Raw genomic sequence first — 26,850 nt, 5'->3', positions numbered from 1 at the left:
TATATTTGTATTTGATGTCTCTTGTGCTATTGTTCATGATATTTCTAAAAAGTAGCATCATACATAGTTTCTAGCCAAAATGTCCATTTTAAAGCATGTTTTTGCATGGTCATCATACTTGGTACATTTTTGTGTGCTAACCCATTCTTTTATGTTTTTACTACAAGTGAAGGTTTCGGCAAGTGATTGCATTCTCTAGGGAATCTTGGGATTAGAGTTCTCTCAGGACCTCTTTTGGTATGTCCTCATATGTCGAGGACATGGATTTTATGTTTCTAGTTTTTATGTTTAAGACTTTGTTAAGACTTCGATTGTAAAGGGTCGTGACCCTATCTTGTTAAAGTTTGTCTAAGATAGCCATGTGAGACTTAATATTCTGCTGCTTTATGAATGTCGTTAGATTGTATAGTTTTTAAATAAAAAGTTAATTCTATACTATTTCTATTACCTATGCAATGAATGAGCTATGATGCTTGTATTAGACCCCATCGGTGTCGAGTACACCGTGTTACGACTAGGGGGTGCTCTCGTGTCGTGACAATACCGCTTGAGCTTTAAAATACTTTGTGAGGAGACTTTTTACACAAGTTTATCACTCTTGGAGTGAGATCCCAAACAGTATATGGTTTGTGTAATCAAGACACAACTTCCAATGCAAATGTCTATGATCGTACAATAGTTTAGTAACCCAACCAAGGGTTGGGATCGTTCCCATGAGAGTGGTTCTGAAAATTAATAGAAAAATAAAATTAAGTTCTAATTAGTCGTAGCTAAAGACATTAACGATTAAAAACATTATAAATTAAAGGGGGACACAAGAGTGTCAATTAACAATGGGGGTTTTGTCACAAGTAAGCAAAAATAACAAAAATGCAAAGAGATATAGATAATGAGATGGGGATTCTTGGGATGTGACCGGAATACGAATTAAACAAGATTATTGGGTACATTCTTTTGATAGAGAAATTATAGAGTAATTATGACTAGGCTAAGCTTTAAGGGGGATAAGCTCTCTCTCGAGCAACTTACCCCGTTTCAAATGTTCTCCTCTCGGACATCCATTTGCCGCATGAAGTCCAGCCTACGCCTTAACCCACTCACTCTCTTGAGCTAAGTGTGTGGAGATGGGACTAGGATTCACCCTCTCGGGTTGAATCTCATATCGACCCACTCCAACTGGCCATCAATCTAATAGTCTTAGTTTTACGACCTCTCTCTCGAGCAAGCCGAAATCACATGAGTGAACTTGTATTTGCAACTACAAATACATTAGATTCATACACAACTACTAGACCAAATCATATTTAAACTATCAGCAAGCAAGACCCAACAACTAGTCTAACCCATATTCACAAAATCACACCCCAAGAATTGGGGGTTTTAGCCACACATGTAGAAGAGATAGAAATTGATACCAAATAGATTTAAGTCTTCTTACAAGCTAAGAGATGAGAATCCAAAAGACCCAAACCCAAATCCTTGGAGATGAAATCCTTTGAACCTTCAAGTTCTTCAAAACCCTTTCAAACTTGGAGCAAAAATATAAAAAGTACTATTCTATATGAAAATTATAATAATTGTTCGACTCCTAAAACTACAACTCTAACTTGTATTTATCGTTTTCACAGATTTGTGCTGCAGCGGATCATTCGGCGCCGTTAGTCGAAATCACCGATCAACTCGGTGATTCGCCCTTTGGTGTAGTTCATCGCCGTCTTGTACCAGCCTTCAACATCGTCGTGCTCTGGGTCATTGGCTGACATAGTATTGCTTCACAGAACTTCTCGGTGATGCGCTGACTGCTCCATTTTTCCGCCAACTTGATCCTTTCCTTCAGGGCTCAGCACACTGGAACAAAAGACGAAGTAAGACCCTTCGGCGACTCGCTAAGTGGACTCGGTGATCCTCAGGCCTTCATTTCTTTGTTCTTTTTAGCCTTTTCGTTCCTTTTTGTGACATAGTGTCCATGCTTTTCTTCAAACTTCCAATACCTAAAACTTAAGGGTTTTCATCAGATATTGAGCTAAAATAAGCATTTGATGACACAATTTCTATTAAAATATAGCCCTAAATGAGTCCAATTTGTGGACTCATCAACACCCCCAACTTAAACTTTTAGTTGTCTTCAAGCAAACTCAAGTTCAGTCGTTCAAAAAGGGTGCTTCAAATAGTGCTACACAAGACTCAATCATGAATGCACACAATATTTGCTTCAAATGTGCACTCAAAGATTCAAGTTGTGACTCGCCAATATCAACGAATCTCATGCTCACAATATTTGCTTCAAATGCAAGTTCAAGCTCAAGTATAGTGTTCAAATTCCCTCACACAAAGAATGATTCCATATTCACACAATGGTTGCATAGTTTAAAGCTTCGGAAGCAGATGCAACACTAACACTCACAAAGAAGAACACAATGCATGCTTTCACCCATAGGTTTGCCCGTATTTTCCTATCAACATTTGTTTCAACTCACTCAAGATCAAAAAGGTCTTTTTCAAGGCTTGTAATGGGGCTTAGTGCAAAGGTATGGTCATATAAAGCTCAATGACTTTTATCCTCATGAGATGTGGTACTCACAACACTTCATTTTCTCTTCTTTCATCATTTTCTTTAGTGCTCATAAGTCATCCTTTTATTCACTTTTCATGGATTGTTTGGAAACCCCATTTCTTTTGTACTTTATTCCACAACTTTTTTTTTATGGAGGGGTCCATTTTTCTTAAAACCATGGGTAAGAGGGACTTCTTGCACTTCTTGATTTGCCTTCTCTTTTTACCACACCCCCAACTTAGGCCAAAGCCTAAGTTGGCTATTAAAACTAATCACAACTTCATGAGGATTATGGGTAATGGATAAAGAACGGTCTAGGTTTCATCAAGTTTCTTCCAAAGTAAGGTAAGGTTCAAGGGTTGTTCAAAAGAGGTTCACACACTCACAAGGTAGGTCACAAAAGAGGTATATGTCAAATTGGCTCACACTCGTAAAAATTATCGAAGATCATATCAAGAGATAGCATCACTTAGTTAACCGGACCAAAAGGGCAAATTCTAGGATCTATCATGCATGGTTCAAAGTAAGCTCATCACACTAGGCATTAACACTATAAGTTAAACAAGACTCCACATTTTCGTTAGTGTGCAATGATCATCACAAGAGAATCAATTTGATACAAGGCTAGTCAGAACGAGATGCAAAGAGTTCACATATTGTCTATGCAACTTCATTTGGCCTCATCGTAGCCGCGCATTCATGTTAGTTCAATTAAGAGCACTATTCAAGTCATCAATATTGATTGGAACTGAGACTCAAACTTTGCAAAAGAACAGCCACATTCAACACATGAGAGGTTGCAAATTTTTTTGGATGGGTCAAAATCATTTTGCAATTTAAAATAAAATGAGCCATAAGCTCAAGCATTCACAAAAAGCAGTATTTAACACAATTTAAGCACCAAGCCCAAATATAAACAAAATACGAACATCAAATGACACACAAAGGTGGGCCTCACCCCACCACAATAAAAGTAATTTGTCCTCAAATACAAATAACACAAAATCTGAAAGGTAAAATAAAGAAAGACAGAGAGGGAGGTAAAGAAGGGATCCTGGCTAATTGGTCGCTCCATCTGTCTGGGCTTCAGTACCCGGAGTGACCTCAAGAAGGACCAGCTCTACTGGATCCAGTAGCAGGAGACTTTTCCAAGGAAGCCTGCACAACAACATCTATCATGATTTCTTCAGTCTCGATTATGTCGTCTGTTGCAGCTCCCTCAAACATCTTTTCGTTAGTCTCTGCCTCTGATTCAGGATCGCGTGTATGCTCAGCTCTATCCCTATGTCCAGTGGTGGTCTGAAGCATCTCAGGAACATCTGGAATCTCCATTGTTCCAAAGACCATGGACACATCGGTGTACTTCAAGTGGTCTACGTATATTCGCAGCTCAGCAATGACAACTTTTAAAGCTGTCACCTACCTTGTAGGCCCTTAGTTGTGCTCACACACCACTATCCTGGTCGTTAAGGCCTCGATGATAGTGCTCAGGGGTGTCACAACATCAGTTAGGGAAATCTGGATCATTCCTGGAACAGAGGACTCTAGACTAGCAGCCCGACGATCAGCAGAAAGGGCCATCTAAAGGCCTAGGGGCAGGAGTAGGCAGAGGTGCCTCTGCAGGTATAGATCCAGTGACCACAGCTTCCGTCTGCTTCTTTTCTTCTTGGTCCTTAAGGTATTCAACTTTATTCTTTCAGATATTAGTAGAGGCGGTGACAACCAATTCCACATCCTTCTTTGTATCTCTAGGCACCCGATCTCTTTTGTACAATACCGTGATTGATATCGAAAAAGGGAGAGATGTCTGGCTCTGCTTTGCACGCATATGGATATCAGAAGCAATGATCATCCCTATATTTATCCTGGTTTTCTCTATGATGCATCCAAGACAAGTTGCCTTAGCAAGGGGAATGATTGATTCATTATGTGATGGCATAATGATGTTGCTGATGAACTCGAACCAGTATCTTGCAGCTATGTTCAGATTTTTCTTTTCAATTGAAACTCCTTCTACTAACCATTTTGGAGCATTAACATCTGAGATTAGCGGGGTCAACCACTTTTTCATTGCATTCAGCTTCTCTATTCTGATCAAGTGCTGGCAGTGATCATGAATCTTATTGGGTATACCCAAGGTTGTGTTGATAGACTCACTGTCACAAGCTACCTTCCTTCCTTATACAACCACGTAGTCAACTGCTTTGAAAGACGATACTAGCCTCTTTCACTGAGGTACCAATGCACTGTATGCATTGTAAATTTCTCTGACCCAACTTGGTATATAAGAGCCACGAGGTTTTGTGAAGATTTGAAATTTGTGATATTTCAGGCACTCCATTATCTCGGGATACCTATCGATTACCCCATCTATGGACAACCATTTTTCCTCAATGATTGTTCTTAGCCCATCAGACTTTAATATATTCATTGATTTAGATGGGGGCCTTGTACTAGATGTGCCAGTACTATTGCCTGCTCTAAAACTGGAGGAATCGAAGTGGTGGATCGAGGATTTCTAATCCGAGATGGGTCATTTAGCTGTTTAGATCGTAACTCATTCCTCCATGCCTCCATCAGTTCATCTTCATCTGAACCCATACTCTCACTGTCATATGTTATTGGGTCATTGGTGTAAAAACTAGTACTGTCGGATCTTGCATCTAATAGCTCAATGGTTTTGTCCTTTCCCTTGCCTTTCCCACCAGTAGTGGAAAGTTTAGCAACCTTGCTTCTGGATGCAGCTGCATCCTCGTTGCTTGTAATCCCTTTTGTTTAGCTTTGGGGTGGCCTGCTTCTTCCTGCAATTTTAGATCTAGCCATTTCTGCGAAGAATTAGGATGAAGTTAATACAACTAAATCAAATTCATAAGGACACAATTGCAGAAAAACTCGTCGAATGGATCAGCGAGTCGCCAAGTTGCTTTGGCGAGCAGGGTTTTATCCGCCTAAGGATATAGTGCAAAAGGGGTTCAGGGGTAAAGAGAAATGATGATCAAGGGAACGTTCGGCCAGTCGCCGAATGCTTTTGGCGATCAAGAACTTCTCACCGAAAGTTACAGAACCCATATCACAAGTAGCATGAAATTAAAGGCAATATGGGGTTATTAGGTGAACCACCGAGTGGTTTAGCAAGCATGACCCAGCTCGCCTAACGTCCAAACGTGCCTATTTCCAACCTATCTTCTCGACTCCAACCACGTAACCCCCGAAAACAAAAGTAAACTATGCACTAGTACAATTAAGCCCAGACCCATAACACTTGATCATGATAAACATCACGCACGCATAATCCCACAAAAAAGTAACTGAGTTCTACGTGCAACACAAAGAGAGTTCAAAAATCAAGACAAAATGGGCAAGATTTACAAATCAAACTTACCTTATTTGCTGATTAAGATGATATTTGAAGTGCTAGGTGGCAAAGTAATCCAACTCCAAGCACAGATCAACGACTAAAATATTTGGAATGTAAAAGTATTGAAAATACTTACTAAGGGTGAATTTGGGGAAAAGTGAAGACTTTGAAACTTTAAAACCTTTGGATACTAGTACCCATCCAGCTCGCGTCCATTGCGCGACATTAGTTTCCCCGTTGATCCACTCAGCGACGCGCCAAATTATTACTTACTTCCCCGAGTTTTACAGGACCTCCAATCAACGTGACGGACCAAATGCCCGTCTTCATCGGGATCGCCGTCTAATTGGTGTTGCATCGAATAGAACATTTTCTCGCCAAGCTGCACCTATCAACACTTTCCGCACTCAAACCTACAACATCAACACACCATTATTTCTAATCAAGATTAAAGCAGTTAAGGGTTTTGGGTTGCCTCCCAAACATCACCTTAGTTAGCGTCGTGGTACGACGTGGGGTAATGCCTAAACTTCACTTTTGGGGTTAGCCAAAACATCATTTGGCAACCCCCTGCTTTGTGCCTAATGGAGATAAGGCATCGCATGACCCGTGAGGTTCTCGCATAGCTGAATGGATCTGGAATGAGAACCAATCATTTGTTTCATTAATTTGATGTTCTCTTTCATTTCTTCCAGCACCCTATCACGTTCACTTACCTTGTTGAGAATGATTGAGAGCATTCCCTCAACACGTTTACTTTAATTGCTCCAAGACCTTTCTCGCTCATAAGGAGGTATGTGCCTCCTTTGGCTCTTGTACTGGTTTTCTAGCTTTGAGATTTTGGTGGCCAAGTCGTTCAACTGAGTTACCAGTGCAGCTAACTTGAAGTCACCCTCGACTTCTTGGTTCACCTCAACTAACATGCCACCACTTCCCAGAGCCATGCTTAGTGTTTCTGCATACAACAACTTAGACAAAAACAAAACTAAAAATAAAATTAGTAAAACTACGACTATTAAAATTAGAAATTCTACTTAACTAAGAATTCTCAAATAACACCACTCTCCGGCAGCGGCGCCATTTTGATATTTGCGTAATCAAGACACAACTTCCAATGCAAGTGTCTACGATCGTATAATAGTTTAGTAACCCAACCAAGGGTTGGGATCGTTCCCAAGAGAGTGGTTTAGAGAATTAATAGAAAAATAAAATTAAGTTCTAATTAGTCGTAGCTAAATACATTAACGATTAAAAATATTGTAAATTAAAGGGGGACACAAGAGTGTCAATTAACAATGGGGGTTTGTCACAAGTAAGCAAAAATAGAAAAAATGCAAAGTGATCTAGATAATGAAAGTGGGATTCTTGGGATGTGACCGGAATACGAATTAAACAAGATTATTGGGTACATGCTTTTAATAGAGAAATTATAGATTAATTATGACTAGGCTAAGCTTTAAGAGGGATAAGCTCTCTCTCGAGCAACTTACCCATTTCAAATGTGTTCCTCTCGAACACCCATTTTCCACATGAAGTCCAACCTACGCCTTAACCCACTCACTCTCTCGAGCTAAGTGTGTGGACATGGGACTAGGATTCACCCTCTCGGGCTGAATTTCATTTGACCCACTCCAACTGGCATCAATCTAGTAGTCTTAGTTTTACGACCTCTCTCTCGAGCAAGCCGAAAACACATGAGTGAACTTGTATTTGCAACTACAAATCCATTAGATTCATATACAACTACTAGACAAAATCATATTTAAAGTACATTTAAACTATCAGCAAGCAAGACCCAACAACTAATCTAACCCATATTCACAAAATCACACCCCAAGAATTGGGGGTTTTAGCCACACATGTAGAAGAGATAGAAATTGATACCAAATTGAGTTTGTATTCAAATGGGTATGAAGATTTAAGTCTTCTTACAAGCTAAGAGATAAGAATCCGAAGACCCAAACCCAAATCCTTAGAATTGAAATCCTTTGAACCTTCAAGTTCTTCAAAACCCTCTCAAACTTGGAGCAAAAATATAAAAAGTACTATTCTATAACAAAATTATAATAATTGTTCGACTCCTAAAACTACAACTCTACCTAGTAATTATAGTTTTCACAGATTTGCGCTGCAGCGGATCATTCGTCACCGTTAGTCGAAATCGCCGATCAACTCAACGATTCACCCTTTGGTGTAGTTCATTGCCGTCTTGCACCAGCCTTCAGCATCGTCGTGCTCTGGGTCATTGGGCGACATGGTACTGCTTTGCGGAACTTCTTGGCTATGCGTCAACTACTCTCGTTTTCCACCGAGTTGATCCTTTCCTTCAGGGCTGAGCACATTGAAACAAAAGGCGAAGTAAGACCCTTCGGCGACTCGCCAAGTGGACTCGGTGATCCTAAGGCCTTCATTTCTTCATTCTTTTTAGCCTTTTCATTCTTTTTTGCGATGTAGTGTCCATGCTTTCCTTCAAACTTCAAATATCTAAAACTTAAGGGCTTTCATCAAATATTGAGCTAAAATAAACATTTGAGGACACAATTTCTATTAAAATATAGCCCTAAATGAGTCCAATTTGTCGACTCATCAGTATACCTCAGACGATGTTTAATCAGTTTAAGGTAAACAATTTTTTAGTTAAGTTTAATAATCTTAGTATACTTTACTTTTTTTTAATTATCTAACAATATTCATGTTTTTCAGAATTTGTGTACTTGGGAACCGAGGTTTAATATGGTCATTGTGACCACATTTGAGAGAAGGGCATCCGCGAGACTGTCTAGCTGGCTAAAGAAATCCCGGGATACTGATCAGTGTTCGAGTCGGATGTTGCCTCATGTATTTGATGAATTGCGCCAATATTGAAAGACGGATAAGTTCATGGTGATGTCCGAACAAGCCAAAAAGGCTAGAGGCAGTCTTAAGGGTGGCTTATTGCACACTGAAGGCGCAAAGAGCGTTGGAGCAATTACAAGAGAGATGGTAAGTTCTAATTCAATCTTTTAAATAAATACTTAGTTGATTAATATCGTTATAATATAAATTTCATTTTTATTTATAGGAAAAAGAAATGGGGAGCACTCCCCTTGTACTGGAGGTTTTCAAGAAGACTCATGTGAAGAAGAAAGAAAATAAGTCAGATCCGGATGTGTGGGTGGAGGAAAGGACCGAACAAACTTTTGTAAGTTATTTAATTAATATTAATAATGAATATCAATAGTCAACATATATATATATATATATATGCTAATTTTAATTTTTATTATACAGGGTGAGTATCACCAGTACGTGAATGAGAATCTAAATAGTTCGATCCAAATGGCACATGAACTGTCCAATCAAATTTGGATAGAAAAAGTGGTAGGGGGCACACAAGGATAGAGTCTACGGTCGAGGCTCTCGAAATGATGTATGACGACTCATGTCAGGCTTAGAAGGTATTGGATCTTCACGTCAAGCCGAGGCAATTAATAGTGTTCAGATCGCTGCTTTGTCGGCACTGATAGAAAAACTGACAGCCGCACTACAAGAGTCTGAGCGAAAAAAAGTAATTGAACAAGAAAACATGAGTGCGACAGTTCACCAAATCCAAGAACACGTGTTGAACCTCGTTCGTCGACCTACATCTATATCGTCTCCTGTTGAGGGCACTGACGACGACAGTGAGGAGGATGATGATTATATAGACTACTCAAACCAAATTATTCGTGTCATCTCCAGACAAATAGAAGATACCAAACCTACCATTAGTATAAGACCAACTCCTGCTTCTACTTCATCCAATCATGATATTGAACCCAACTCAGAATTCAAGCACCCCGAATTTTCCAAAAAAAAATTCCTAAACTTTCTGATACTTTTAAAGTCTCAGGAAAAATCATTGAAAGAATCAATGAACAACTCACTAATTTCTACGTCTCCAAAAAAGATGATAAAACCCCAAAAAAGGTTTCTACCCTTCAAGAGAAATCTACCCTTCTTCAAAAACTATCCAATGGTCGTTTTCATAATATGAAAAATTACCATAGCAAACCTTCTTTCCCAGACTTGCAGTATGAAGAAAATGCATTATTATCTACTTTTTCTTATGAAGGAATAAGCATTACATAATGGAACATTGATGGTCTGGCTGAGCATCAAGTATACAATAAAATCCATTAAATGGGTGTTGCCATTACCACTTATAAGATGCAAGGTTCTGCAGATAGGGAAGCTGCCACTATGATTGCTGCAGGTTTCACCAAAATGCTAAGACATTGGTGGGACAACTACTGCAATGATGAGACTAAGCATCTCATTATTAATGCCATTGCAATGGAGACAGTTGTTAAAATGGAAGGAGGCACTCCATCCACTTCTCAAGTTACTAGGGAAGATGCATGTGCCACACTCCTTTATCATATTGCTAAGCATTTCATTGGCGAACCAAAGCTCTTCCAGGATAGGAGTCTTCAAATCCTGAATAATCTCAGTTGTCCGAATCTAGACATCTTCATCTATTATAAACATGCATTTCTCAACAAAGTTATGATTCGTCCAGACTGTAATTTGTATTTTTTGGAGGAACGCATCCTCAGCGGATTACCTCATCTCTTTGCAGACAAAGTAAGGATGAAGATTTAGGATAGCAATGATGGTCGTATTCCTTATAGTCAGCTAACTTATAGTGACTTGGTAAGCACCATCAACATTGTAGGGCTTGAACTTTATACATACATTAAACTCAAGAATCATCTCTAGAAAGAGTAGTCTTCTTCTAAGAGAGAACTTGGAAGTTTTTGTCGAGACTTTGGCTTTATCACTCCCCAGATAAAGTAAAGAAAGACAAAAAAAAGAGAAGTCTCATCGAAAGAAATCCCGAAGAAGAGTTGATTCTGCCAAACCTAGAAGAAAGAAATATTGGTCCAGGAGTTTTAGAGATGCTAAAGCAGATGCATGTTGGACATGTGGCAAGACTGGCCATAAGGCTAGTGAATGTCGCTCAAGCACCAAGAAAAAAAAGAACAACCTTCTTGGCATAGATGAAGAAACCAAGGGTAAGCTTCTTGCTATTTTTGACAAACCTTTTTCTGAATCTTCAGGTACATCTGATGAATACAGTGATGATGAAGACATTGATCTTGATGATAAATAAGACATCAGCCAATCAAGAAAAGATTGCACTTGTACTGAAGCTTTTTGTACTTGTGATAGTACACCTCATAACATTTGAGTCCTTTCAGGTCACTCAAAATAAGCACTATTTGATGTCATTCAACATATAAATGACGATGAGGCTAGAAATCAATTTCTTCTACATCTCAAAAATCTTATTCTCAACACGGACAAACCAAAACCCCGTCCGATAGTTGAACCTTTTAACATGAAGCAGATCATGAATCGCTCAGATAGCCATTCTGAACCTTCTATTTCGGATCTTCGACATGAAGTATCAAATCTCAAAAAAGATATTAAAGATATCAAATCTCGGCTAGGAAAAGTCGAAATTGATGTTCTTACTGACAAGGTCCTCAAGAAGTCCACTTTACTGGAAGTTGATTCAGACCATGGATCATCACAAGGTAATGAGGATGACTCTATCAATAATGATCATTCGGTTGAAACAATTGTCACTGTTGATACAGGGAACCATACTTCCACTTCTGTATCCCAGGAGTTACAAACATTTCTTCGATTAGGCCTCAGAGTCATCATATTTCTGTTAAGATTGTTGTCAATAAAACTTTTGTGATTAACAAAATTGCTTTGCGTGACAGTGATGCAAATCGGAACTGCATAGTAAAAGGTATTGTTCCAACTAAGTATTTGCAAAAAAGTACTTCAAAACTTTACTCCGCTACAGGAGAACCTTTGAAAATTAATTATAAGCTTTCTAAAGCTCATATTTTCAACAATGGCATTTGTTTAACAAATGATTTTGTGATTACTGAGGATATTAATGAAGATATCATTCTTGGAATACCTTTTATTACTAAGATAAAACCTTATTTTACTGATTTAGAGGGTATTAATACTACTATACTTGGAAAAGATTTACATTTTCCTTTTGTCAAAACATTTTCACAGGATGAAAGTGATTTTATCAGGGAAAACACAATTTTCAGTATTAATAACCTTTCTCAACATATCAACTTTTTAAAGGATAAAATTCTAGTAAAGAAAATTGAAAAGATTTTAAAAACCTCAGATATTATTACTAAGATAGCCAATTGTCACACCCCGAGCCTACAACCTAGACGTGGCCGGCACTCGAAGACCATTGCTGGCCCCCAAGCGAACCCTTGGCCTGGCTTTCCTAACTCAGCGGAAACATACCTCAAGATCATAATTCAATGCAATGCAAGGTTATAAAATAACCCAACTGATAATATTTGGCCAAAAAGGCAACTCGAGTCTCAAAATCGAATATTTACATATATACATAAATGCGAGACTCAAAACTAACTGTCTGATTGTCTATGAAGCCTCTATAATACTGAGATGGATGTTGGGACAGACCCCGCAACATCCTAATAAAACAAAACTAAGAGAACAAAATAATCGAGTCCTCCGGAAAGCAAGGAGGCTCACCACTGACTCTAGAGTGCTCAACTGGATCAACGGCGTGCTAGATGCTGATCCTGGGTACCTGCGTCTGCATCATAATAAGATGCAGGCCAACTGGCATCAGTACATCGAATGTACGAGTATGCGAGCTGGAAAGCTAAGCAACATAGGCTAGAAAGAAATCTGGAAGAAACTGACTAACTTACCTGGCTCAACTCAACTCAACCTGACTGACTCATTTCAATATAATGCAATTTAAAACAAGTGCAATATAAAGAAAAGTTGTTTAAAACCTGCTATAAACTCTGTGTGTATACAAAGATACAATAAACCTGAGATGTATATAGAAATACAAATGAACTGATGTATATAAAAAAATACAATAATTGATGTGGGAGTTTCTCTAACCGACAACCATCACATAAGAGCTATAGTGATGATACAGCGATCGACCTCACGCTGCCAGAGCATCCTATACCCGGCCAAAGGTATAGGACCTGAACTGCCTAATGGATCCACTAGTCTAATTTGAAAAGGATTCATCTAAAATGTATGAACCTCTTCTACCCATGATGGCTACATGGTTCTGTGGGAGCTGTGGGTTCTTTGAACGCTCCCCCAACTCGGTGCTCAATACTACTCCCAAAAATGTACTGGCCCTTTATGTTTTTAAAACATATTTATTCCTGCTGATATGAGATAATTACTCAAAAACTTAGCTCGAAGGCTATCTTGGAAATCTCAATTTCCAATCTTGTTTAAATGTGAAAACATTTCTTTAAAACTTCTTTGGGAATACATAGTTCCCTAATAACTTTTGAGAAATGAACTCAACTTTATACCTTTGGCTTAACTTGAAACTCTCTACTCTTTACTCAACTTGAAACTTGAGCCTTAAAATGAAGTTAAAACGTTCAATAAAGACTCTTGAACAACTTTGAAAGTTTGCTTTGACTTACTTCTTAACTTCTAGACTTGACTTCTAACTTCAATTGACTTTGATCCGAACTCGCCTTGAATTGGATTATGGATTCAAGGTGTATGATCACACGTTTACGGATGAGTTCTTGACGTTTAGACATACTTTGGAGTGTTGGAAACAACTATGGAACATAGGTACAATACCATGGAGCATGCATGGGAAAGTGGGGAAAGAATGGGAAAATGTTGGAACCCTTGGCGCTCTGAGAGGCGTGGGGCGCCAGCCCCCAAAGTTCAGAAGGGGCCTCCTAGTGCTCTGCTAGGTGCGCCGCCCCAAGGGGAAAACCTCAGAGGCCCTTTTGGGGGGCGCTGGCAAGCGCGACGTGCCAGCCCTTTTCCTCGAAACTTCGACTTTTCTCCTTCATTTCTCCAACTCTAAACCTTCTCAACCTCAAGGGTTGCAGCCCCAAACACTTACAATCATAAATCCCCTCAATATACAATGGATTCAACTCAAAATCACAACCGAAAACATGTCCCAAATCAACAAGAACTTCAACAACAACACAACCAACAATATCAACAACACAACCAATCTTTTCTCGAAAATAAAACGAGTTTGGCGTGTGGGGGAAAGAACCAACCCAACACTATGAACTCACATACCTAGTAGGTATCACCCCCGACGATATCCACGACGATCTTTGACGAAACCTTGCTTGATCTTCTCTTTCTCCTCTTCTTCTCCTCTTCACTCACAAACCCTCACTCTCACTCTTTAAAATGGGAAAAACTGCTCAAAATATCAGTCTAACACACTAATATAACCAAAAGAATTGGTTAGGGAAAAGACCAAAATACCCTTAAAATTTCCGGACGGACTTCCCTGCCAACTGCCCAACTTCCAAAGGGCATAACTCACTCATACGAACTCGGAATCGAGCAAACTCGGCGGCGTTGGAAATATCACTCCACGAGCTTCGCAAACATAACTGGAACTACACCTAAATCATCCTGATCTAGGAGTTATAACTGCTCAAAGTTGGCCAAAAACTCATTTTTTTCCATACTTAACCAAATTTCTAGATTTGAATTCCTTCCAAAAATGAGTAATTCCAATTCTAAGCCTTTTCATAGTTATTTCAAATTGTCAGATGTTACACCAATCTTCAAAAGACTTTTGAACAAGAAATATGATCTGATTTTCCAAATGCTTTTTAGGAACATAAAATGCATATCGCTAACTTGCCATACATTGAAGGATTCAATGAACAGGCCATTTCCACTAAGGCAAGGCCCATTCAGATGAATCACGAGATGATGGAATTTTGTAAGAAAGAGATTGACACTCTTTTAAAAAATAAGATTATGAGGGTTTCTAAATCACCTTGGAGTTGTTCTGCTTAATACGTTAATAAAAATGCGGAGAAAGAAAGAGGAACACCAAGGCTGGTAATCAATTATAAACCCCTTAACTCCGTTTTAAAATGGATCAGGTATCCCAAAAGGACTTTCAAAGCTAATGTTTATAGCAAGTTTGATATGAAATCGGGTTTCTGACAAATTCAAATTTCGGAAAAAGATAAATATAAAATTGCGTTCAATGTCCCATTTGGACAATATGAATGGAATGTCATGCCTTTTGGGCTTAAAAATGCCCCTTCAGAATTTTAAAACATCATGAATTCCATATTCAATGATTACTCTTATATGTCTATTATTTATATAGATGATGTGCTGATTTTTTCTAAGAACATTGATTCTCATTTTAAACACCTTAATACTTTCTATAAGATTGTAAAAAATAATGGTTTGGTTGTTAGTTCTAAAAAGATGGTACTATTTCTGACCACCATTAGGTTTTTGGGTCATGATCTTTATCAAGGTACTTATAAACCTATTTGCAGGGCCATTGAGTTCTCATCTAAATTTCCTGATGAAATTCTTGATAAAACCCAACTTCAGAGGTTCTTAGTAAGCCTGAACTTTGTAGTTGATTTCATTTCGAAAGTCAGACATGTTTGTGAGCCTTTGTATAAAAGACATAGAAAAAATCCAATCCCTTGGAGTTCTGAACAAACCAAAGTTGTCATTCATGTAAAAGCTTTAGACCAAAATATTCCATGTCTAGGAATCCCCAACCCTGATGCATACATGATTGTTGAAACTGATGCTTCAGATGCAGGTTACGGAGGAATCCTAAAGCGAAAGATAGATCTTGAATCTATAGAGCATCTTGTTCATTTTACATCCGGAATCTGGAATTCCGCACAAAAAAATTATTCAACTGTTAAAAAAGAAGTTTTGTCTATTGTGCTTTGTATCAAAAATTTCAAGACGATCTTATTAACAAGGAATTTTTATTAAGAGTAGATTGTAAGTCTGCTAAAGAGATTTTACAAAAAGATGTTAAAAATCTTGTTTCAAAACAAATCTTTGCTAGATGGCAAGCTCTACTATCTAGCTTCTGTAACATCCGACAATTTGAAATAGCTAATAAGAGGCTTGGAATTTGAAAGTTTTCATTTTTGGAAAGGATTTGAAAATCTGGAATTTGGCTAAGTGTGGAAATCAGTGAGTTTTGGCCAACTTTGAGCAGTCATAACTTCCAGCTCAAGATGAGTTAGGAGTAGTTCCAGTTATGGCTGTGAAGCTTATGGAATGATCTTTCCAACGCCACCGAGTTTTCTCGATTCCGAGTTCGTATGAGTTAGTTATGCCTTTTAGAAGTTGGGCAGTTGGCAGGGAAATCTGTTCGGGAAATTAAGGGCATTTTGGTCTTTTTCCCTAGCCGTTTCTTTTGGGATTATATGGTGTGTTAGGCTGAATTTGGATCATTTTTATTCCATTTTAAAGAGAGAAAGTTAGGGTTCTTGAGAGTGAAGAAGAGAAGAAGGAGAAGAAGAAGAAGAGAAGAAGAGGAGATCAACAAGTTTCCGTCGTGGAAATCGTCGGGGGTGATCCCTATCAAGGTATGTGAGTTCTTAGTGTGAGTTTATATTTTCCCCCACACACCAAACTCATTTTATGATTTGAGGAAAGATTGGAATTGTTGTTAAAGTTGTTAGTTGTTGTTGATGTTGTTAGTTGTGTTGTTGAAGTTGTTGTTGGTTGTGAGACATGATTGGGTTGAGTTTTGAGTTGTAATCCATGGTATGTTGAGGGATATGATGATCCTTGGTGTTTGGGGTTAGATCCTTTGAAGTACGGATGGTTTAGAGTTGAAGAAAAAGGGGAGAAAAGTCGAGTTTCTGGGCAAGGGGGTTGGCGCGTCACGGGCTCTGAGGTTTTCCCCTTGGGGCGCCGCGCCTCTCAGAGCGCCAGCAGGTGACCTCTGACTTTCGAGGGCTGGCGCTCCGCGCCTTGCAGAGCGCCAAGGACGCCAAGTTTCCCCCATTCTTCCATGCTTTCTCATGTATGTTCCTAGGTGTTATACCTATGTTCCCTAGTTGTTTCCAACACCCCAAAGTGTTTCTAAACATCCCGAACTCATCCAAATACGTGTGATCATATACCTTGAATCCATAGTTCAATTCAAGGCAAGTTAGTATCAAGTTAAAGAGAAGTTAGAGTCAAGTCAAGCCATGTTAAGAAGTAAGTTCAAGCAAGTCCTCCAAGCTTTTCAAGAGTCTTCATTGAACGTTTTAACTTCATTTTTAGACTCAAGTTTCAAGTCAAGCAAAGAGCTTAGAGTTTCAAGCTAAGTAAGGAGTCTCAAGACCCAAGTTAAGTCAAGAGTGTAAGTTGAGTTCATTTCTCAAAAGCTATTAGGGAACTATGTATTCCCAAAGAAGTTTCTAAATGTTTTTACATTTGAGTAAGAAAGGAACTATGATTCCAAAAGAGCCTTAGGGCTAGTTTTCAAGAAAAAGGAACTTCGTTTCCAAGTGAGCCTTTGGGCTAGATTTTGAGTAATTATCTCATTTAAAGAAAGATGTGTTTAAAACACTTATGAGTCAAAAGCATTTTGGGAGTAGTATCGAGCACCGATTTGGGGACGCGAGTTCATATTAAACTCAACTCTCCGTAAGAACCATGTAGCCAACATGGGAGTTAACGGGTCATACTTTTTAGATGAACCTGTAAAGTTAAGCTAGTGGATCTACTTAGTAAAGTTAGCTTCCTATATCAAGACCAGGTATAGGATAGTCCTTAAGCAACGTGAGGTAAAACGTTGTATCATTAGCTTCCTATATCACGGCAAGGTATAGGATGGTCCTCGGGCAACGTGAGGTAAAACGTTGTATCACCACTCATATTCATAGTGGTGGTTTGTCGGTTAGAGAAGCTCCCACAGTAGAAAGAGTATGGTTCCTCGAGGGTTCTGCTTAGTATGGATGGGAGTTATGGGACTTCATTCATACATTGCACAAGTAGACCTTGAGAGGAAGCATGGTATTTTCATGATATTATGAATATGATTTCTACGTCATGTTTTAAGAGTTTTACAAGATTTATATATTGCATGTGTCTTATTGCTTTATATATTGAGTTCAGTTATTCATGAGTTGAACAGAGACAAGGTAAGTGTTCTATTGTACTCTTTTCAAGCTTAAGTCATGGTATAGCTTTCCAGCTCGCATACTAGTACATTCAATGTACTGATGCCAGTTGGCCTGCATCTTATGACAATGCAGATACAGGTACCCCAAATCAGCATCCTGCACGTCGTTGATCCAGCTGAGCACTCCAGAGTCAATGGTGAGCCTCCTTGCTTTCCAGAGGACTCAGATATTTTGTTTCTTTTAGTTTTGTGTTATAAGGATGTTGCGGGGTCTGTCTCAACATCCATCTCAGTATGTTAGAGGCTTCATAGACAGTCAATCAGTTAGTATTGAGTCTCTCATCTATGTTTATATGTAAATATTCTATTTTGAGACTCGAGCTGCCTTTTGGCATGTTATGCATCAGTTGGTTGTTTTATAACCTTTCATTGCATTGAGTTGTATTGTTGAGTTAAGTTTCCACTGAGTTAAGAAAGCCAGGCCAAGGGTTCGCCTGGGGCCAACAACGGTCTTCGGGTGCCGGTCCCGCCCAGGGTATAGGCTCGGGGCGTGACAGCTTCGATTTCAAAATTGATTTTATCAAAGGAAAAGACAATTCTCTACCAGATTTTCTAACTTGTGAATTCTTGCAGGGAAAGCATGAAGCCGTTTAAGCCTACCACTCTTTCTAAAGGAGAAAATCTTCCCTAAGCTAAAATGGCTAAACCATTTATTCATCCTCCTCTAGCTCCAACAAAAGCCGAAATCCACCAAAGGCCTGAAATGCCTTTTCACAATAAATTCATAGCCCTAGCCGATTATCCCAGGCTACCTTGTCCACCACCCCCCAAGTTGATCAACCTTAGACCAACAAAACTTTTTGACAAAGGAGCATCTTCAAGCTAATCTATTCAAACCAAAGAAAGCTACACAATGAAAGCACCTGAAACTTTCGCCCAATCAATTAATCCTGAATTAACCAAAACTATCCCTCCAACACCAAATCCAAAAGAAGAAACTTTTGACTTTGTTATTTCGCAGCTTTTGCCTTTCATGGCATTAAATAAAGAATATGGCAATGTTGATATAGGAAATCTGATCAGACCTTGCTACACGGATTCGAATTTCGTGGATACTAATAATCCACTTAAAACAAGAAGATTTATGAAGTTATTCTCATTGATACCGATTCAATAGAGATTGAACACTCCAGGGATGAGAATAACCCTACTATCATCAAGTATTCTAGGTTTACTATTAAGAAGATCCTGGATCCATTTGAATGGTTTGCAGACCATTTGCATACTCCTATTGCACTATCGGTGACACATAGGCCACAAACCTACAATTGGTATGACTACAAGTCAGCGTGGATGAACTTCTTGTACCTAAGGCCAAGACATACTTGGTTTGTCAAATATAGTCCAAGCATCACTAAGGCTATCATTCCTAGATGGTTTTATGAGTGGTGGAACTTATTCGGAGGAAACAAAGAAATCCTTCCCTAACAATTTCAGAGCATTGGCTGGCTTTAGGTCGCAATGAACTATTGGAGTGACATGACCATGATGTAGATATTCAACTGTCATAGCTGCATCAAGCATTACAGTGACCCTTTGATGAAGGTTCAAGTGGTGATCTTCTTTGTACAGCCAATTTTCTAGACTACCATTGGGCATAAATTGCAGAACAAAGTTTCTTATATAGTCACTAAAACATGTAGTAATCACTGGAACAAGATTTCTGTGTCTAACATTTCTCATCACTTTGCATTCGATATCAAATCTCTAAGAATAAGGTTCATCCATGCCATTATTTGTAAACTAAAAATATTTTGAAATTTTCAAAACCATTTCTTACACATGATCAATTATGATTCGACCACATCATAAATTGAATTATTTTTTAAAAGGGTAAAGGCTCAAATATGCCAACAAACTTTAAGAAAAAGCTCATCTATACCATCCATTAAAAATTTGGATTATCTATGACATTTCTGTTAACAAATAATGACATGGATGAACCTTTTCTCAAACAAAAAGGCATAAATAAGCCAAACGTTTAACGGATGATATAGATGAGTCTTTTCTCACGATGACATATTTGAGTCTTTTCTCTATATTATGTATCCGATTTGTTTTACTTTTACAGGGATTAATGTAATTACGAACTAAATAGGGATAGATTGTAATTTCAAATTAAAACTATGTTATTCCTAAAATTTATACAAAATAATGGAGAAAATAACAAGACGACAATATTCAGAGGGCATCATTCAAGTGCTACATCTTACTCTAGCAAAGATTCAAACAATTTCTTGACGATTATTATTCAATTTCTTGTAGCCCCTGATTTTGTGTATTAAACATCTTTATTTATTTGTTATTGTCAATTTGTTACGACACCATTTGGTTTTTATTCACTTTTCGGTATTCACATATTGAGGAAACTTTGATTTGTGTTAGGAAGTTTCACATTGCGGTATAATATTCCTTAACATGGATGACTCTATATCCTATAGAGTTCAAACCGGTAGAGACTTTTTGCTAAGGATGAATGAGTATCATCACTCCATCACAATCCTCGTTGATATGCTATGAGTAGTTATGTTTAGCTGTATAGAAGTTTATTTTTTTATATATGATCTTTTAATCATCTCAAAGTGAGCAAAACTCCTCTTTCGTGAAAATTTAAGGATCAATAATAATCTAATTAGTGCAAAATAGCATTATAACACTAATTTTTAGTTGTAATAATGCATCTTCTAAGTTCTAATAAGTGCAAATTAGTACTTTACTTGTCCTCATTTGTGTGATGGTGTTTGACTAGGTAAAAAGATTAAAAATAAAATTAAAACTTTTGAACTTGCAAGGTAAAATAAGTCATAAATATTTTTACAAAGTGACTTTAATTACATCATTCTTGCAAATAATTTACATGACATATACGTTCAACACACGTTACACAAAAACTAGAATAATCTCCAATATGTACTACTCTATTTTTACCGGGTTAAAATGGATTATAATAGCTTGACGATTCCGTTAGAGAAATTAGGTTCTAACCAAAGTGTGTAAAAATTATTGAATTATTAGGATCTGGTCGTCCATTCACCTGCAAAATTCACCAACGCCAACTAAGCATTCCATTTATAAATAGTTCAATATGAAGTAGAGGCAAAAAGAAAGTATATTAGTGCAGCTAAACACTTGCATAATATTTCTTAATTTTATTCAAGCATTCAAATCATATTAAAGACTACTCAAATCTAAAATCACAAAAGGAGGGAAATGCAACACTCTGAAGTACAAACAGTACATGTCTCCAGGAAGTACGAACGACTTAAGAAACTAGGTAAACAAAAAGCATCATATTAACTTGCAGCTCAGAAAAGAACACCATCCAAACAGATGCCGATCACTTCTATGTTTCCAGAAATGCGTTGTTGATTTTGTTAAGCCTCTTCACTACATCTTTCATGGTTATTCTTGATTCTGGCATTTCCTTTGTGCAGTCTAAAGCCAATTCTATCATGGAGGCTATGCAGATTTCACTTTTACAAGTGATTTGTTCTTCCTCACAAAAAATATTGGCATCCACAACGTCCATCATACTCCCTGCAAATGATTGTATTATCCATTTCCTCAGGTCAAGATTTTCATTGCATACCTCTTCATCTGTTGGCCTTCTTCTGGTCAAGACTTCCATCAACATGATGCCGTAGCTATAAACATCACCACTAGAAGACACTATTCCTTCTGAGCCATATTCTTAGAAAAGTATTGAAGAAAAGTTACTCAATTGAAATACAACAATAATTCTATTTTTACTTCTAAAACTTGGAGAGACTTAATATAATTATGATAAGACAAAATCAATGAGAGTAGATTTTTTATACCTGGTGCAATGTATCCAAGAGTGCCCAATGTCTCTGTATGTGCCACGGACTTGCTGACAGCTAAAATCTTAGAGATTCCAAAATCACCAACATGAGCCACCATATCTTCATCCAAAAGAACGTTGGCTGGCTTTAAGTCGCAATGAACTATTGGAGTGACATGACCATGATGTAGATATTCAACTGCCATAGCTGCATCAAGCATTACAGTGACTCTTTGAAGGAGGTTCAAGTGGGACTCTTCTCTATACAACCAATTCTCAAGACTCCCATTGGGCATATATCGCAGAACAAAGGCTCTTATATAGTCACTAGAACATGTAGTAATCACTGAAACAAGATTTCTGTGTCTAACATTTCTCATCACTTCGCATTCGGTATCAAACCTCTTGCATACTTGATCATTTTCCAAATCGAGAGCCTTAATGGCCACTGCAGTTCCACCAAACAATGTGCCTTTGTACACAGAGCCAGACCTTCCCTGACCAATTAAATTGGATTCATCAAAATTATTTGTTGCTTGTTGAATCTCATGATAAGAAACTAATTGATGAGTCCCAATCTCCGGTACCTTCTCCACATCTTTGGACTTCCCTTTCTTTTGTCGTTTCATTATCCAAATTGAAACAAACAAGAATATCAGAAAGGATGCAATAACCACTGGAGTAACAATTTTTAGCACAACCTCCTTAAGCTTTGATTGTTTTCCAGGATTAGTGATAGCACAAGCAGGAATCTCTAATATGTGCATTCCGCAAAGACCTTTGTTCCCAAGAAATGATTGCATAGTGGAATTTGCAAACACGCCACCACTCGGTATTTCACCTTCTAAATCATTAAATGAAACATTAATGCTTTTAAGGTATGAGAGTTTTTCCAAAGACTTAGGAATAGTACCTGACAATGCATTTAAAGACAAATTCAAGTCTTTTAAGCTTATCAAGTTGGCAAAGGATAATGGAATTTTGCCAAAAAATGAATTGTTCGACAGGTCAAGATTCTGCAGGTTTTGGAGTTCCCCGAATGTGCTTGGTATCATTCCTGAAAAGTGGTTACTGGAAAGATATAGTTCTACAATGGCTTTCAGTCCTCCAATTTCTGATGAAACTTCTCCCTCTACTGAATTTTGTGACACGTCTAGATAGAGAAGACCACTCATCTTCCAAAGGCTCAACGGAAAATTTGATGAAAATTTATTAGAATCCAAATAAAGATGTTGTAGCATGCTAAGATTTCCTAAGCACTCTGGAATTAATCCAGAGAGCTCATTACCATCCAGAAATAATTGAACCAAATCAGACAAATTGCATACCGCCTCTGGAATACGTCCCTGCAATTTATTGTTATCTAGAGACAGCCCTTGGAGTTGTTTAAGCTTTCCAATCTCAGAAGGAATATTCCCTGTCAAGTTGTTTCCGCCAAGGCTTAAGGATGTAAGACCGGTCATGTTGCCTATACTTGTGGGGATGAGGCCATTGATGTGTGCATCTGCTAAATAATTTTTTTCAATAGTAGATGAGAGATTCCCAATAGAATTTGGCAGAACGCCACTCAACGGATTGTTACCCACTTCTAGATATCTCAACATCCTATAGTTCGCCAAAGAATTGAAGAATTTCAACGCATGCTTTCTTGGTTCATTGGTAAGTTGATTAGTGTGTAGGAGCAGTATTTGCAGCTCACGAAGATTCCCCAAATTGTTAGGAATAGTTCCTTTGAGAGAGTTATCATTTAGCGCCAGTGTCTGAAGCTTGGAAGCATTTGTTATGAACAATGGAATTTCCCCTTCAAGCTGATTGTCTCCCAAGTAAAGTTCTTTAAGGTTCGGAAGATGAAGACCTGTAGTGGTTGAAATTCTCCCCGAGAGGTTATTCAAACTAAAATTGATCACTTCCAAAGAAGATATGTTGAAAACAGCCTCTGGAATTTGACCAATAAGATTAGAATTATTGGCAAAGCTTAATTCCCTCAAATTTGATAGCTTCCCTAATTCCGGAGGAATTTGCCCCTTCATCCAATTGTCGACACAATCAAGATATTGCAGAGTAGAAATATTTCCCAATGAAGTGGGAATAGTCCCTTCTATTGGATTTTCACCAATATAAAACCTTTCGAGTTTGGATAAACAACCAATATTTCTAGGTATGTCTCCAGTTATGTTGTTGAAAGATATGGACAAAAGTTTGAGCTCTGTGAGTTGGCATATGTTGGAAGGAATGCAACCAGAAATTTGGTTGTTAGACATACTTAAATGCTTCAGATTTGACACAATATTCCCTTCATCTAGCAAGAGAGGACCAGAAAGGCCATTGAATGACAGAGATATGCCAAGTAGCGACGAGATATTAAACAGTGTTGGAGGAATGGAACCTGTTAATTGATTATCGAACAAGGACAAAAATGCAAGTTGGCTAAGATTACTGATCTCCATTGGAATGTTATCATTGATTCTATTCCCAGACAAATTGATGTTCATCAATTTTGTGGCATTTCCAACATAAGGAGGGATTATACCAGTGAGGCTATTGTTCCCGAGATTTAAGACTCTGAGTTGGGGTACATACCATGGGCCTCTCCACATTTCACCACTGAGTTCATTGAAAGCCAATGAAATTACTTGAACTCTCCGGTTTTGAAATAGACTTGTTGGTATACTTCCGTTGAGCTGATTGTTTTTAACATCAATAACTCGCAAGCGAGGCATGTGGCCAAGTCCATAAGGGATGCCACTGTGGAAGCTGTTGTTCTGGAGATTGAGAACACTGAGAAAGGACAAATTTGCCAAAGATGGGGAAATTGTGCCTTGAAGTTGCAAATCAGGAAGAGCCAAGGTCATAACCCTTTGGCTTTTTGGAGTGCAAGTGACACCAAACCAAGTGCAGAAGGAAGTATTTTTGGTCCAATTATTGGCCAAAAAATGATTACGACTTGTAATAAGATTTTGGAAAGCTAACAGAGCTTGTTGGTCAGTCTCATTAGAGGAAGCAAGTGATATAGAAAATTGAATTAGAAAGAGAAGAATCAATAAGAAGATGTGCTTCTCCATATTAATTTGTGTGTTGTATTTCCAGTGACCAAAGTTACTCCACTATATATAGCACTAAAACAAATAAAATGTGAAAACAGATTAAAAGGAGGAAAATAAGTAGCAAAAAGAAAAAAGTCATTATTTGGGTTGTGTTTCACAAAACGAAATAAAAGTCATAATAGAAAGAATAATTGTTGCTAAATTTTCATTATATTGTTAATAGCAAGTCAATAGGAGTCAATCCTTCAAATCAACCTTATAAGACTGTGTTACACAACACACATTCACTAATTAGCACAAAATGGAAGAAATTTTAATCTTTTCTTTAGAAGAAAATCGAACGTGACACACACTATACTACACACGTTGCCACGTGTGGTTTCACTTTTTTTTTTTAAAATAAAAATAAAATTTAAATCTATTTTATTATTTTTATTTTTGTTTTCTTTGAATTCCAAAATATAATATATTCAATCAAATTCAAATGAAAAGGGCAACATTATTGTTATAATAATATGAACCTGAAAAAAAGATTGGAGGCTAAGATTTCCTATATTCACAACTTCACGTAAGCAAGAAATAAATTATTGGAAAAAAGTCTGAAATATATTCGAATTTTGACCAAAATTGCCGTAACAATTTCAACCTTAGGACAGGATCTATTACCCCTTACGCTATTTAATAGTGTATTTTAAGGATATATAAGTGCCCAGCTGGACAAGTTACTATTTATAATGATGCAATATTTATGATGTCCATGTGGACACCTATATATCTTTAAAATACACTAGTATTAAATAGTGCGGGGTAATAGGTCTTGCCCAAAGTTTGGGATTGTTACAACAATTTCGGTCAAAGTTTGGATATATTTCGAACCTTTTTCCCTAGACTATATGATCCTGATATTTAGCTGATTGTTATTTTTAGGGAATAAAGTCTTAAATATATCCGAACTTTGATAGAAATTGTTGTTATAATCTCAAACTTTGGGCAGGACCTTTAACCCCCTCCACTATTAATAGTGTATTTTAAAGGTATATATTCACGCGACCATCATAAATATTGCATCATCATATATTATTAAAAGTGAAAAGCTCTAAAGATAAAAAGTTGGATACCATTTTACCCCTAAACTAAACTAAACTCCTAATTAATTAAATAATATTATTTTAATTATTTTTTGAATTGTAAGTTATTTATTAGAAAGGGATTGTGGAAGAACAAGCGCTATTTAGGATTTCTAGAATTTTAATAATATTATTTTAATTATTTTTTGAATTGTAAGTTATTTATTAGAAAGGGAATGTGGAAGAACAAGAGCTATTTAGGTTTTCTAGAATTTTAATAATATTATTTTAATTATTTATTAGAAAGGGAATGTGGAAGAACAAGAGCTATTTAGGTTTTCTAGAATGTACATGAATCAAGGTTTCCCTACTTTTAATCTTAAATTAAAGAATATGAAGAGTTGTAGCTAAATCAATATATACCACTACCAAATACAATTTTGTTATCTTGAATTCTTCCACTAGCATTTTTACGTTCTCTTATGGTAAAGTTCCTTCTTTTTCCATCTTCTATTGTTTGTTTGTAAGATTTTTATCATTTATAGATTTTTATAAATTAGAAAGGATCGTTTCAATTATATTCTTTATTTATGATTATTTCTCTTTCTGGAATTTCTTGTTACTATTTTGTATAGAAATGTAAAATCACTACACATATTGCCTTACAACGTATCAAATTATCATGTGCTATTTGGCTTGGAGTAATTTTGGTATTCTCAACTAATTACTAATAAGTATACTTATTAGGTTCGCAACTATAATGTTTTGAAAATACAAATGGACACAAGAGAGGAATTTATTTTTTTAATATTATTTAATTTTACTTTTGCTTAAACTAATCAATAGTTTGTTAGGGTTTTGCCCTGATTTTCTTACCATAATTTAAGATTTATTTTTCCTTAAAGAAAAAACAAAACATTACCATAAATGTTTTTACTTTTCCTGAAAGGAAAATATAATATTCTTTTTTTTTTTTTTTTTTTTTTTTTTTTTT

The 26,850-nt window shown here is 37.2% G+C and overlaps 3 protein-coding genes across 3 annotated transcripts in view; all 3 read right to left on the bottom strand.

Moving 5' to 3' along the window:
* Positions 1 to 26,850, bottom strand: part of LOC125856939 (receptor kinase-like protein Xa21) — a 73,814-nt gene that overhangs the window by 36,041 nt on the left and 10,923 nt on the right. The gene's annotated exons all lie outside the window — the stretch shown is intronic.
* LOC125856150 (receptor kinase-like protein Xa21) lies at positions 21,287 to 23,023 on the bottom strand. Its single transcript, XM_049535706.1, has 2 exons — positions 21,762 to 23,023; positions 21,287 to 21,633 (listed from the first exon to the last, which is right to left on the bottom strand). The coding sequence occupies exons 1-2, from the start codon at positions 22,984 to 22,986 to the stop codon at positions 21,287 to 21,289; spliced, it is 1,572 nt and encodes a 523-aa protein (XP_049391663.1). The 5' UTR covers positions 22,987 to 23,023.
* The window catches only part of LOC125856149 (probable LRR receptor-like serine/threonine-protein kinase At3g47570), a 16,909-nt gene continuing 13,115 nt past the window's right edge, over positions 23,057 to 26,850 (bottom strand). The window contains exons 2-3 of the mRNA XM_049535705.1: positions 23,220 to 23,600; positions 23,057 to 23,091 (exon numbers count right to left, since the gene is read on the bottom strand). Coding sequence (XP_049391662.1) covers positions 23,057 to 23,091; positions 23,220 to 23,600 — 416 coding nt within the window. The remainder of the gene's footprint in view (positions 23,092 to 23,219; positions 23,601 to 26,850) is intronic.

The sequence above is a fragment of the Solanum stenotomum genome, chromosome 2 (genome assembly GCF_019186545.1).
Source record: "Solanum stenotomum isolate F172 chromosome 2, ASM1918654v1, whole genome shotgun sequence".
Taxonomy (NCBI): Eukaryota; Viridiplantae; Streptophyta; class Magnoliopsida; order Solanales; family Solanaceae; genus Solanum; species Solanum stenotomum.
The sequence above is the reverse complement of the archived record's forward strand: the minus strand, read 5'-3'. Positions and strand labels throughout refer to the sequence as shown.

What these genes read in the sequence shown, in the direction of transcription:
- LOC125856150 (XM_049535706.1), bottom strand. Translation starts at nt 22,986, where the DNA reads ATGCTACAACATCTTTATTTGGATTCTAATAAATTTTCATCAAATTTT. An exon ending in TCTTGGATACATTGCACCAG is followed by an intron (nt 21,634 to 21,761) that starts GTATAAAAAATC and finishes TACTTTTCTAAG; the next exon opens with AATATGGCTCAGAAGGAATA.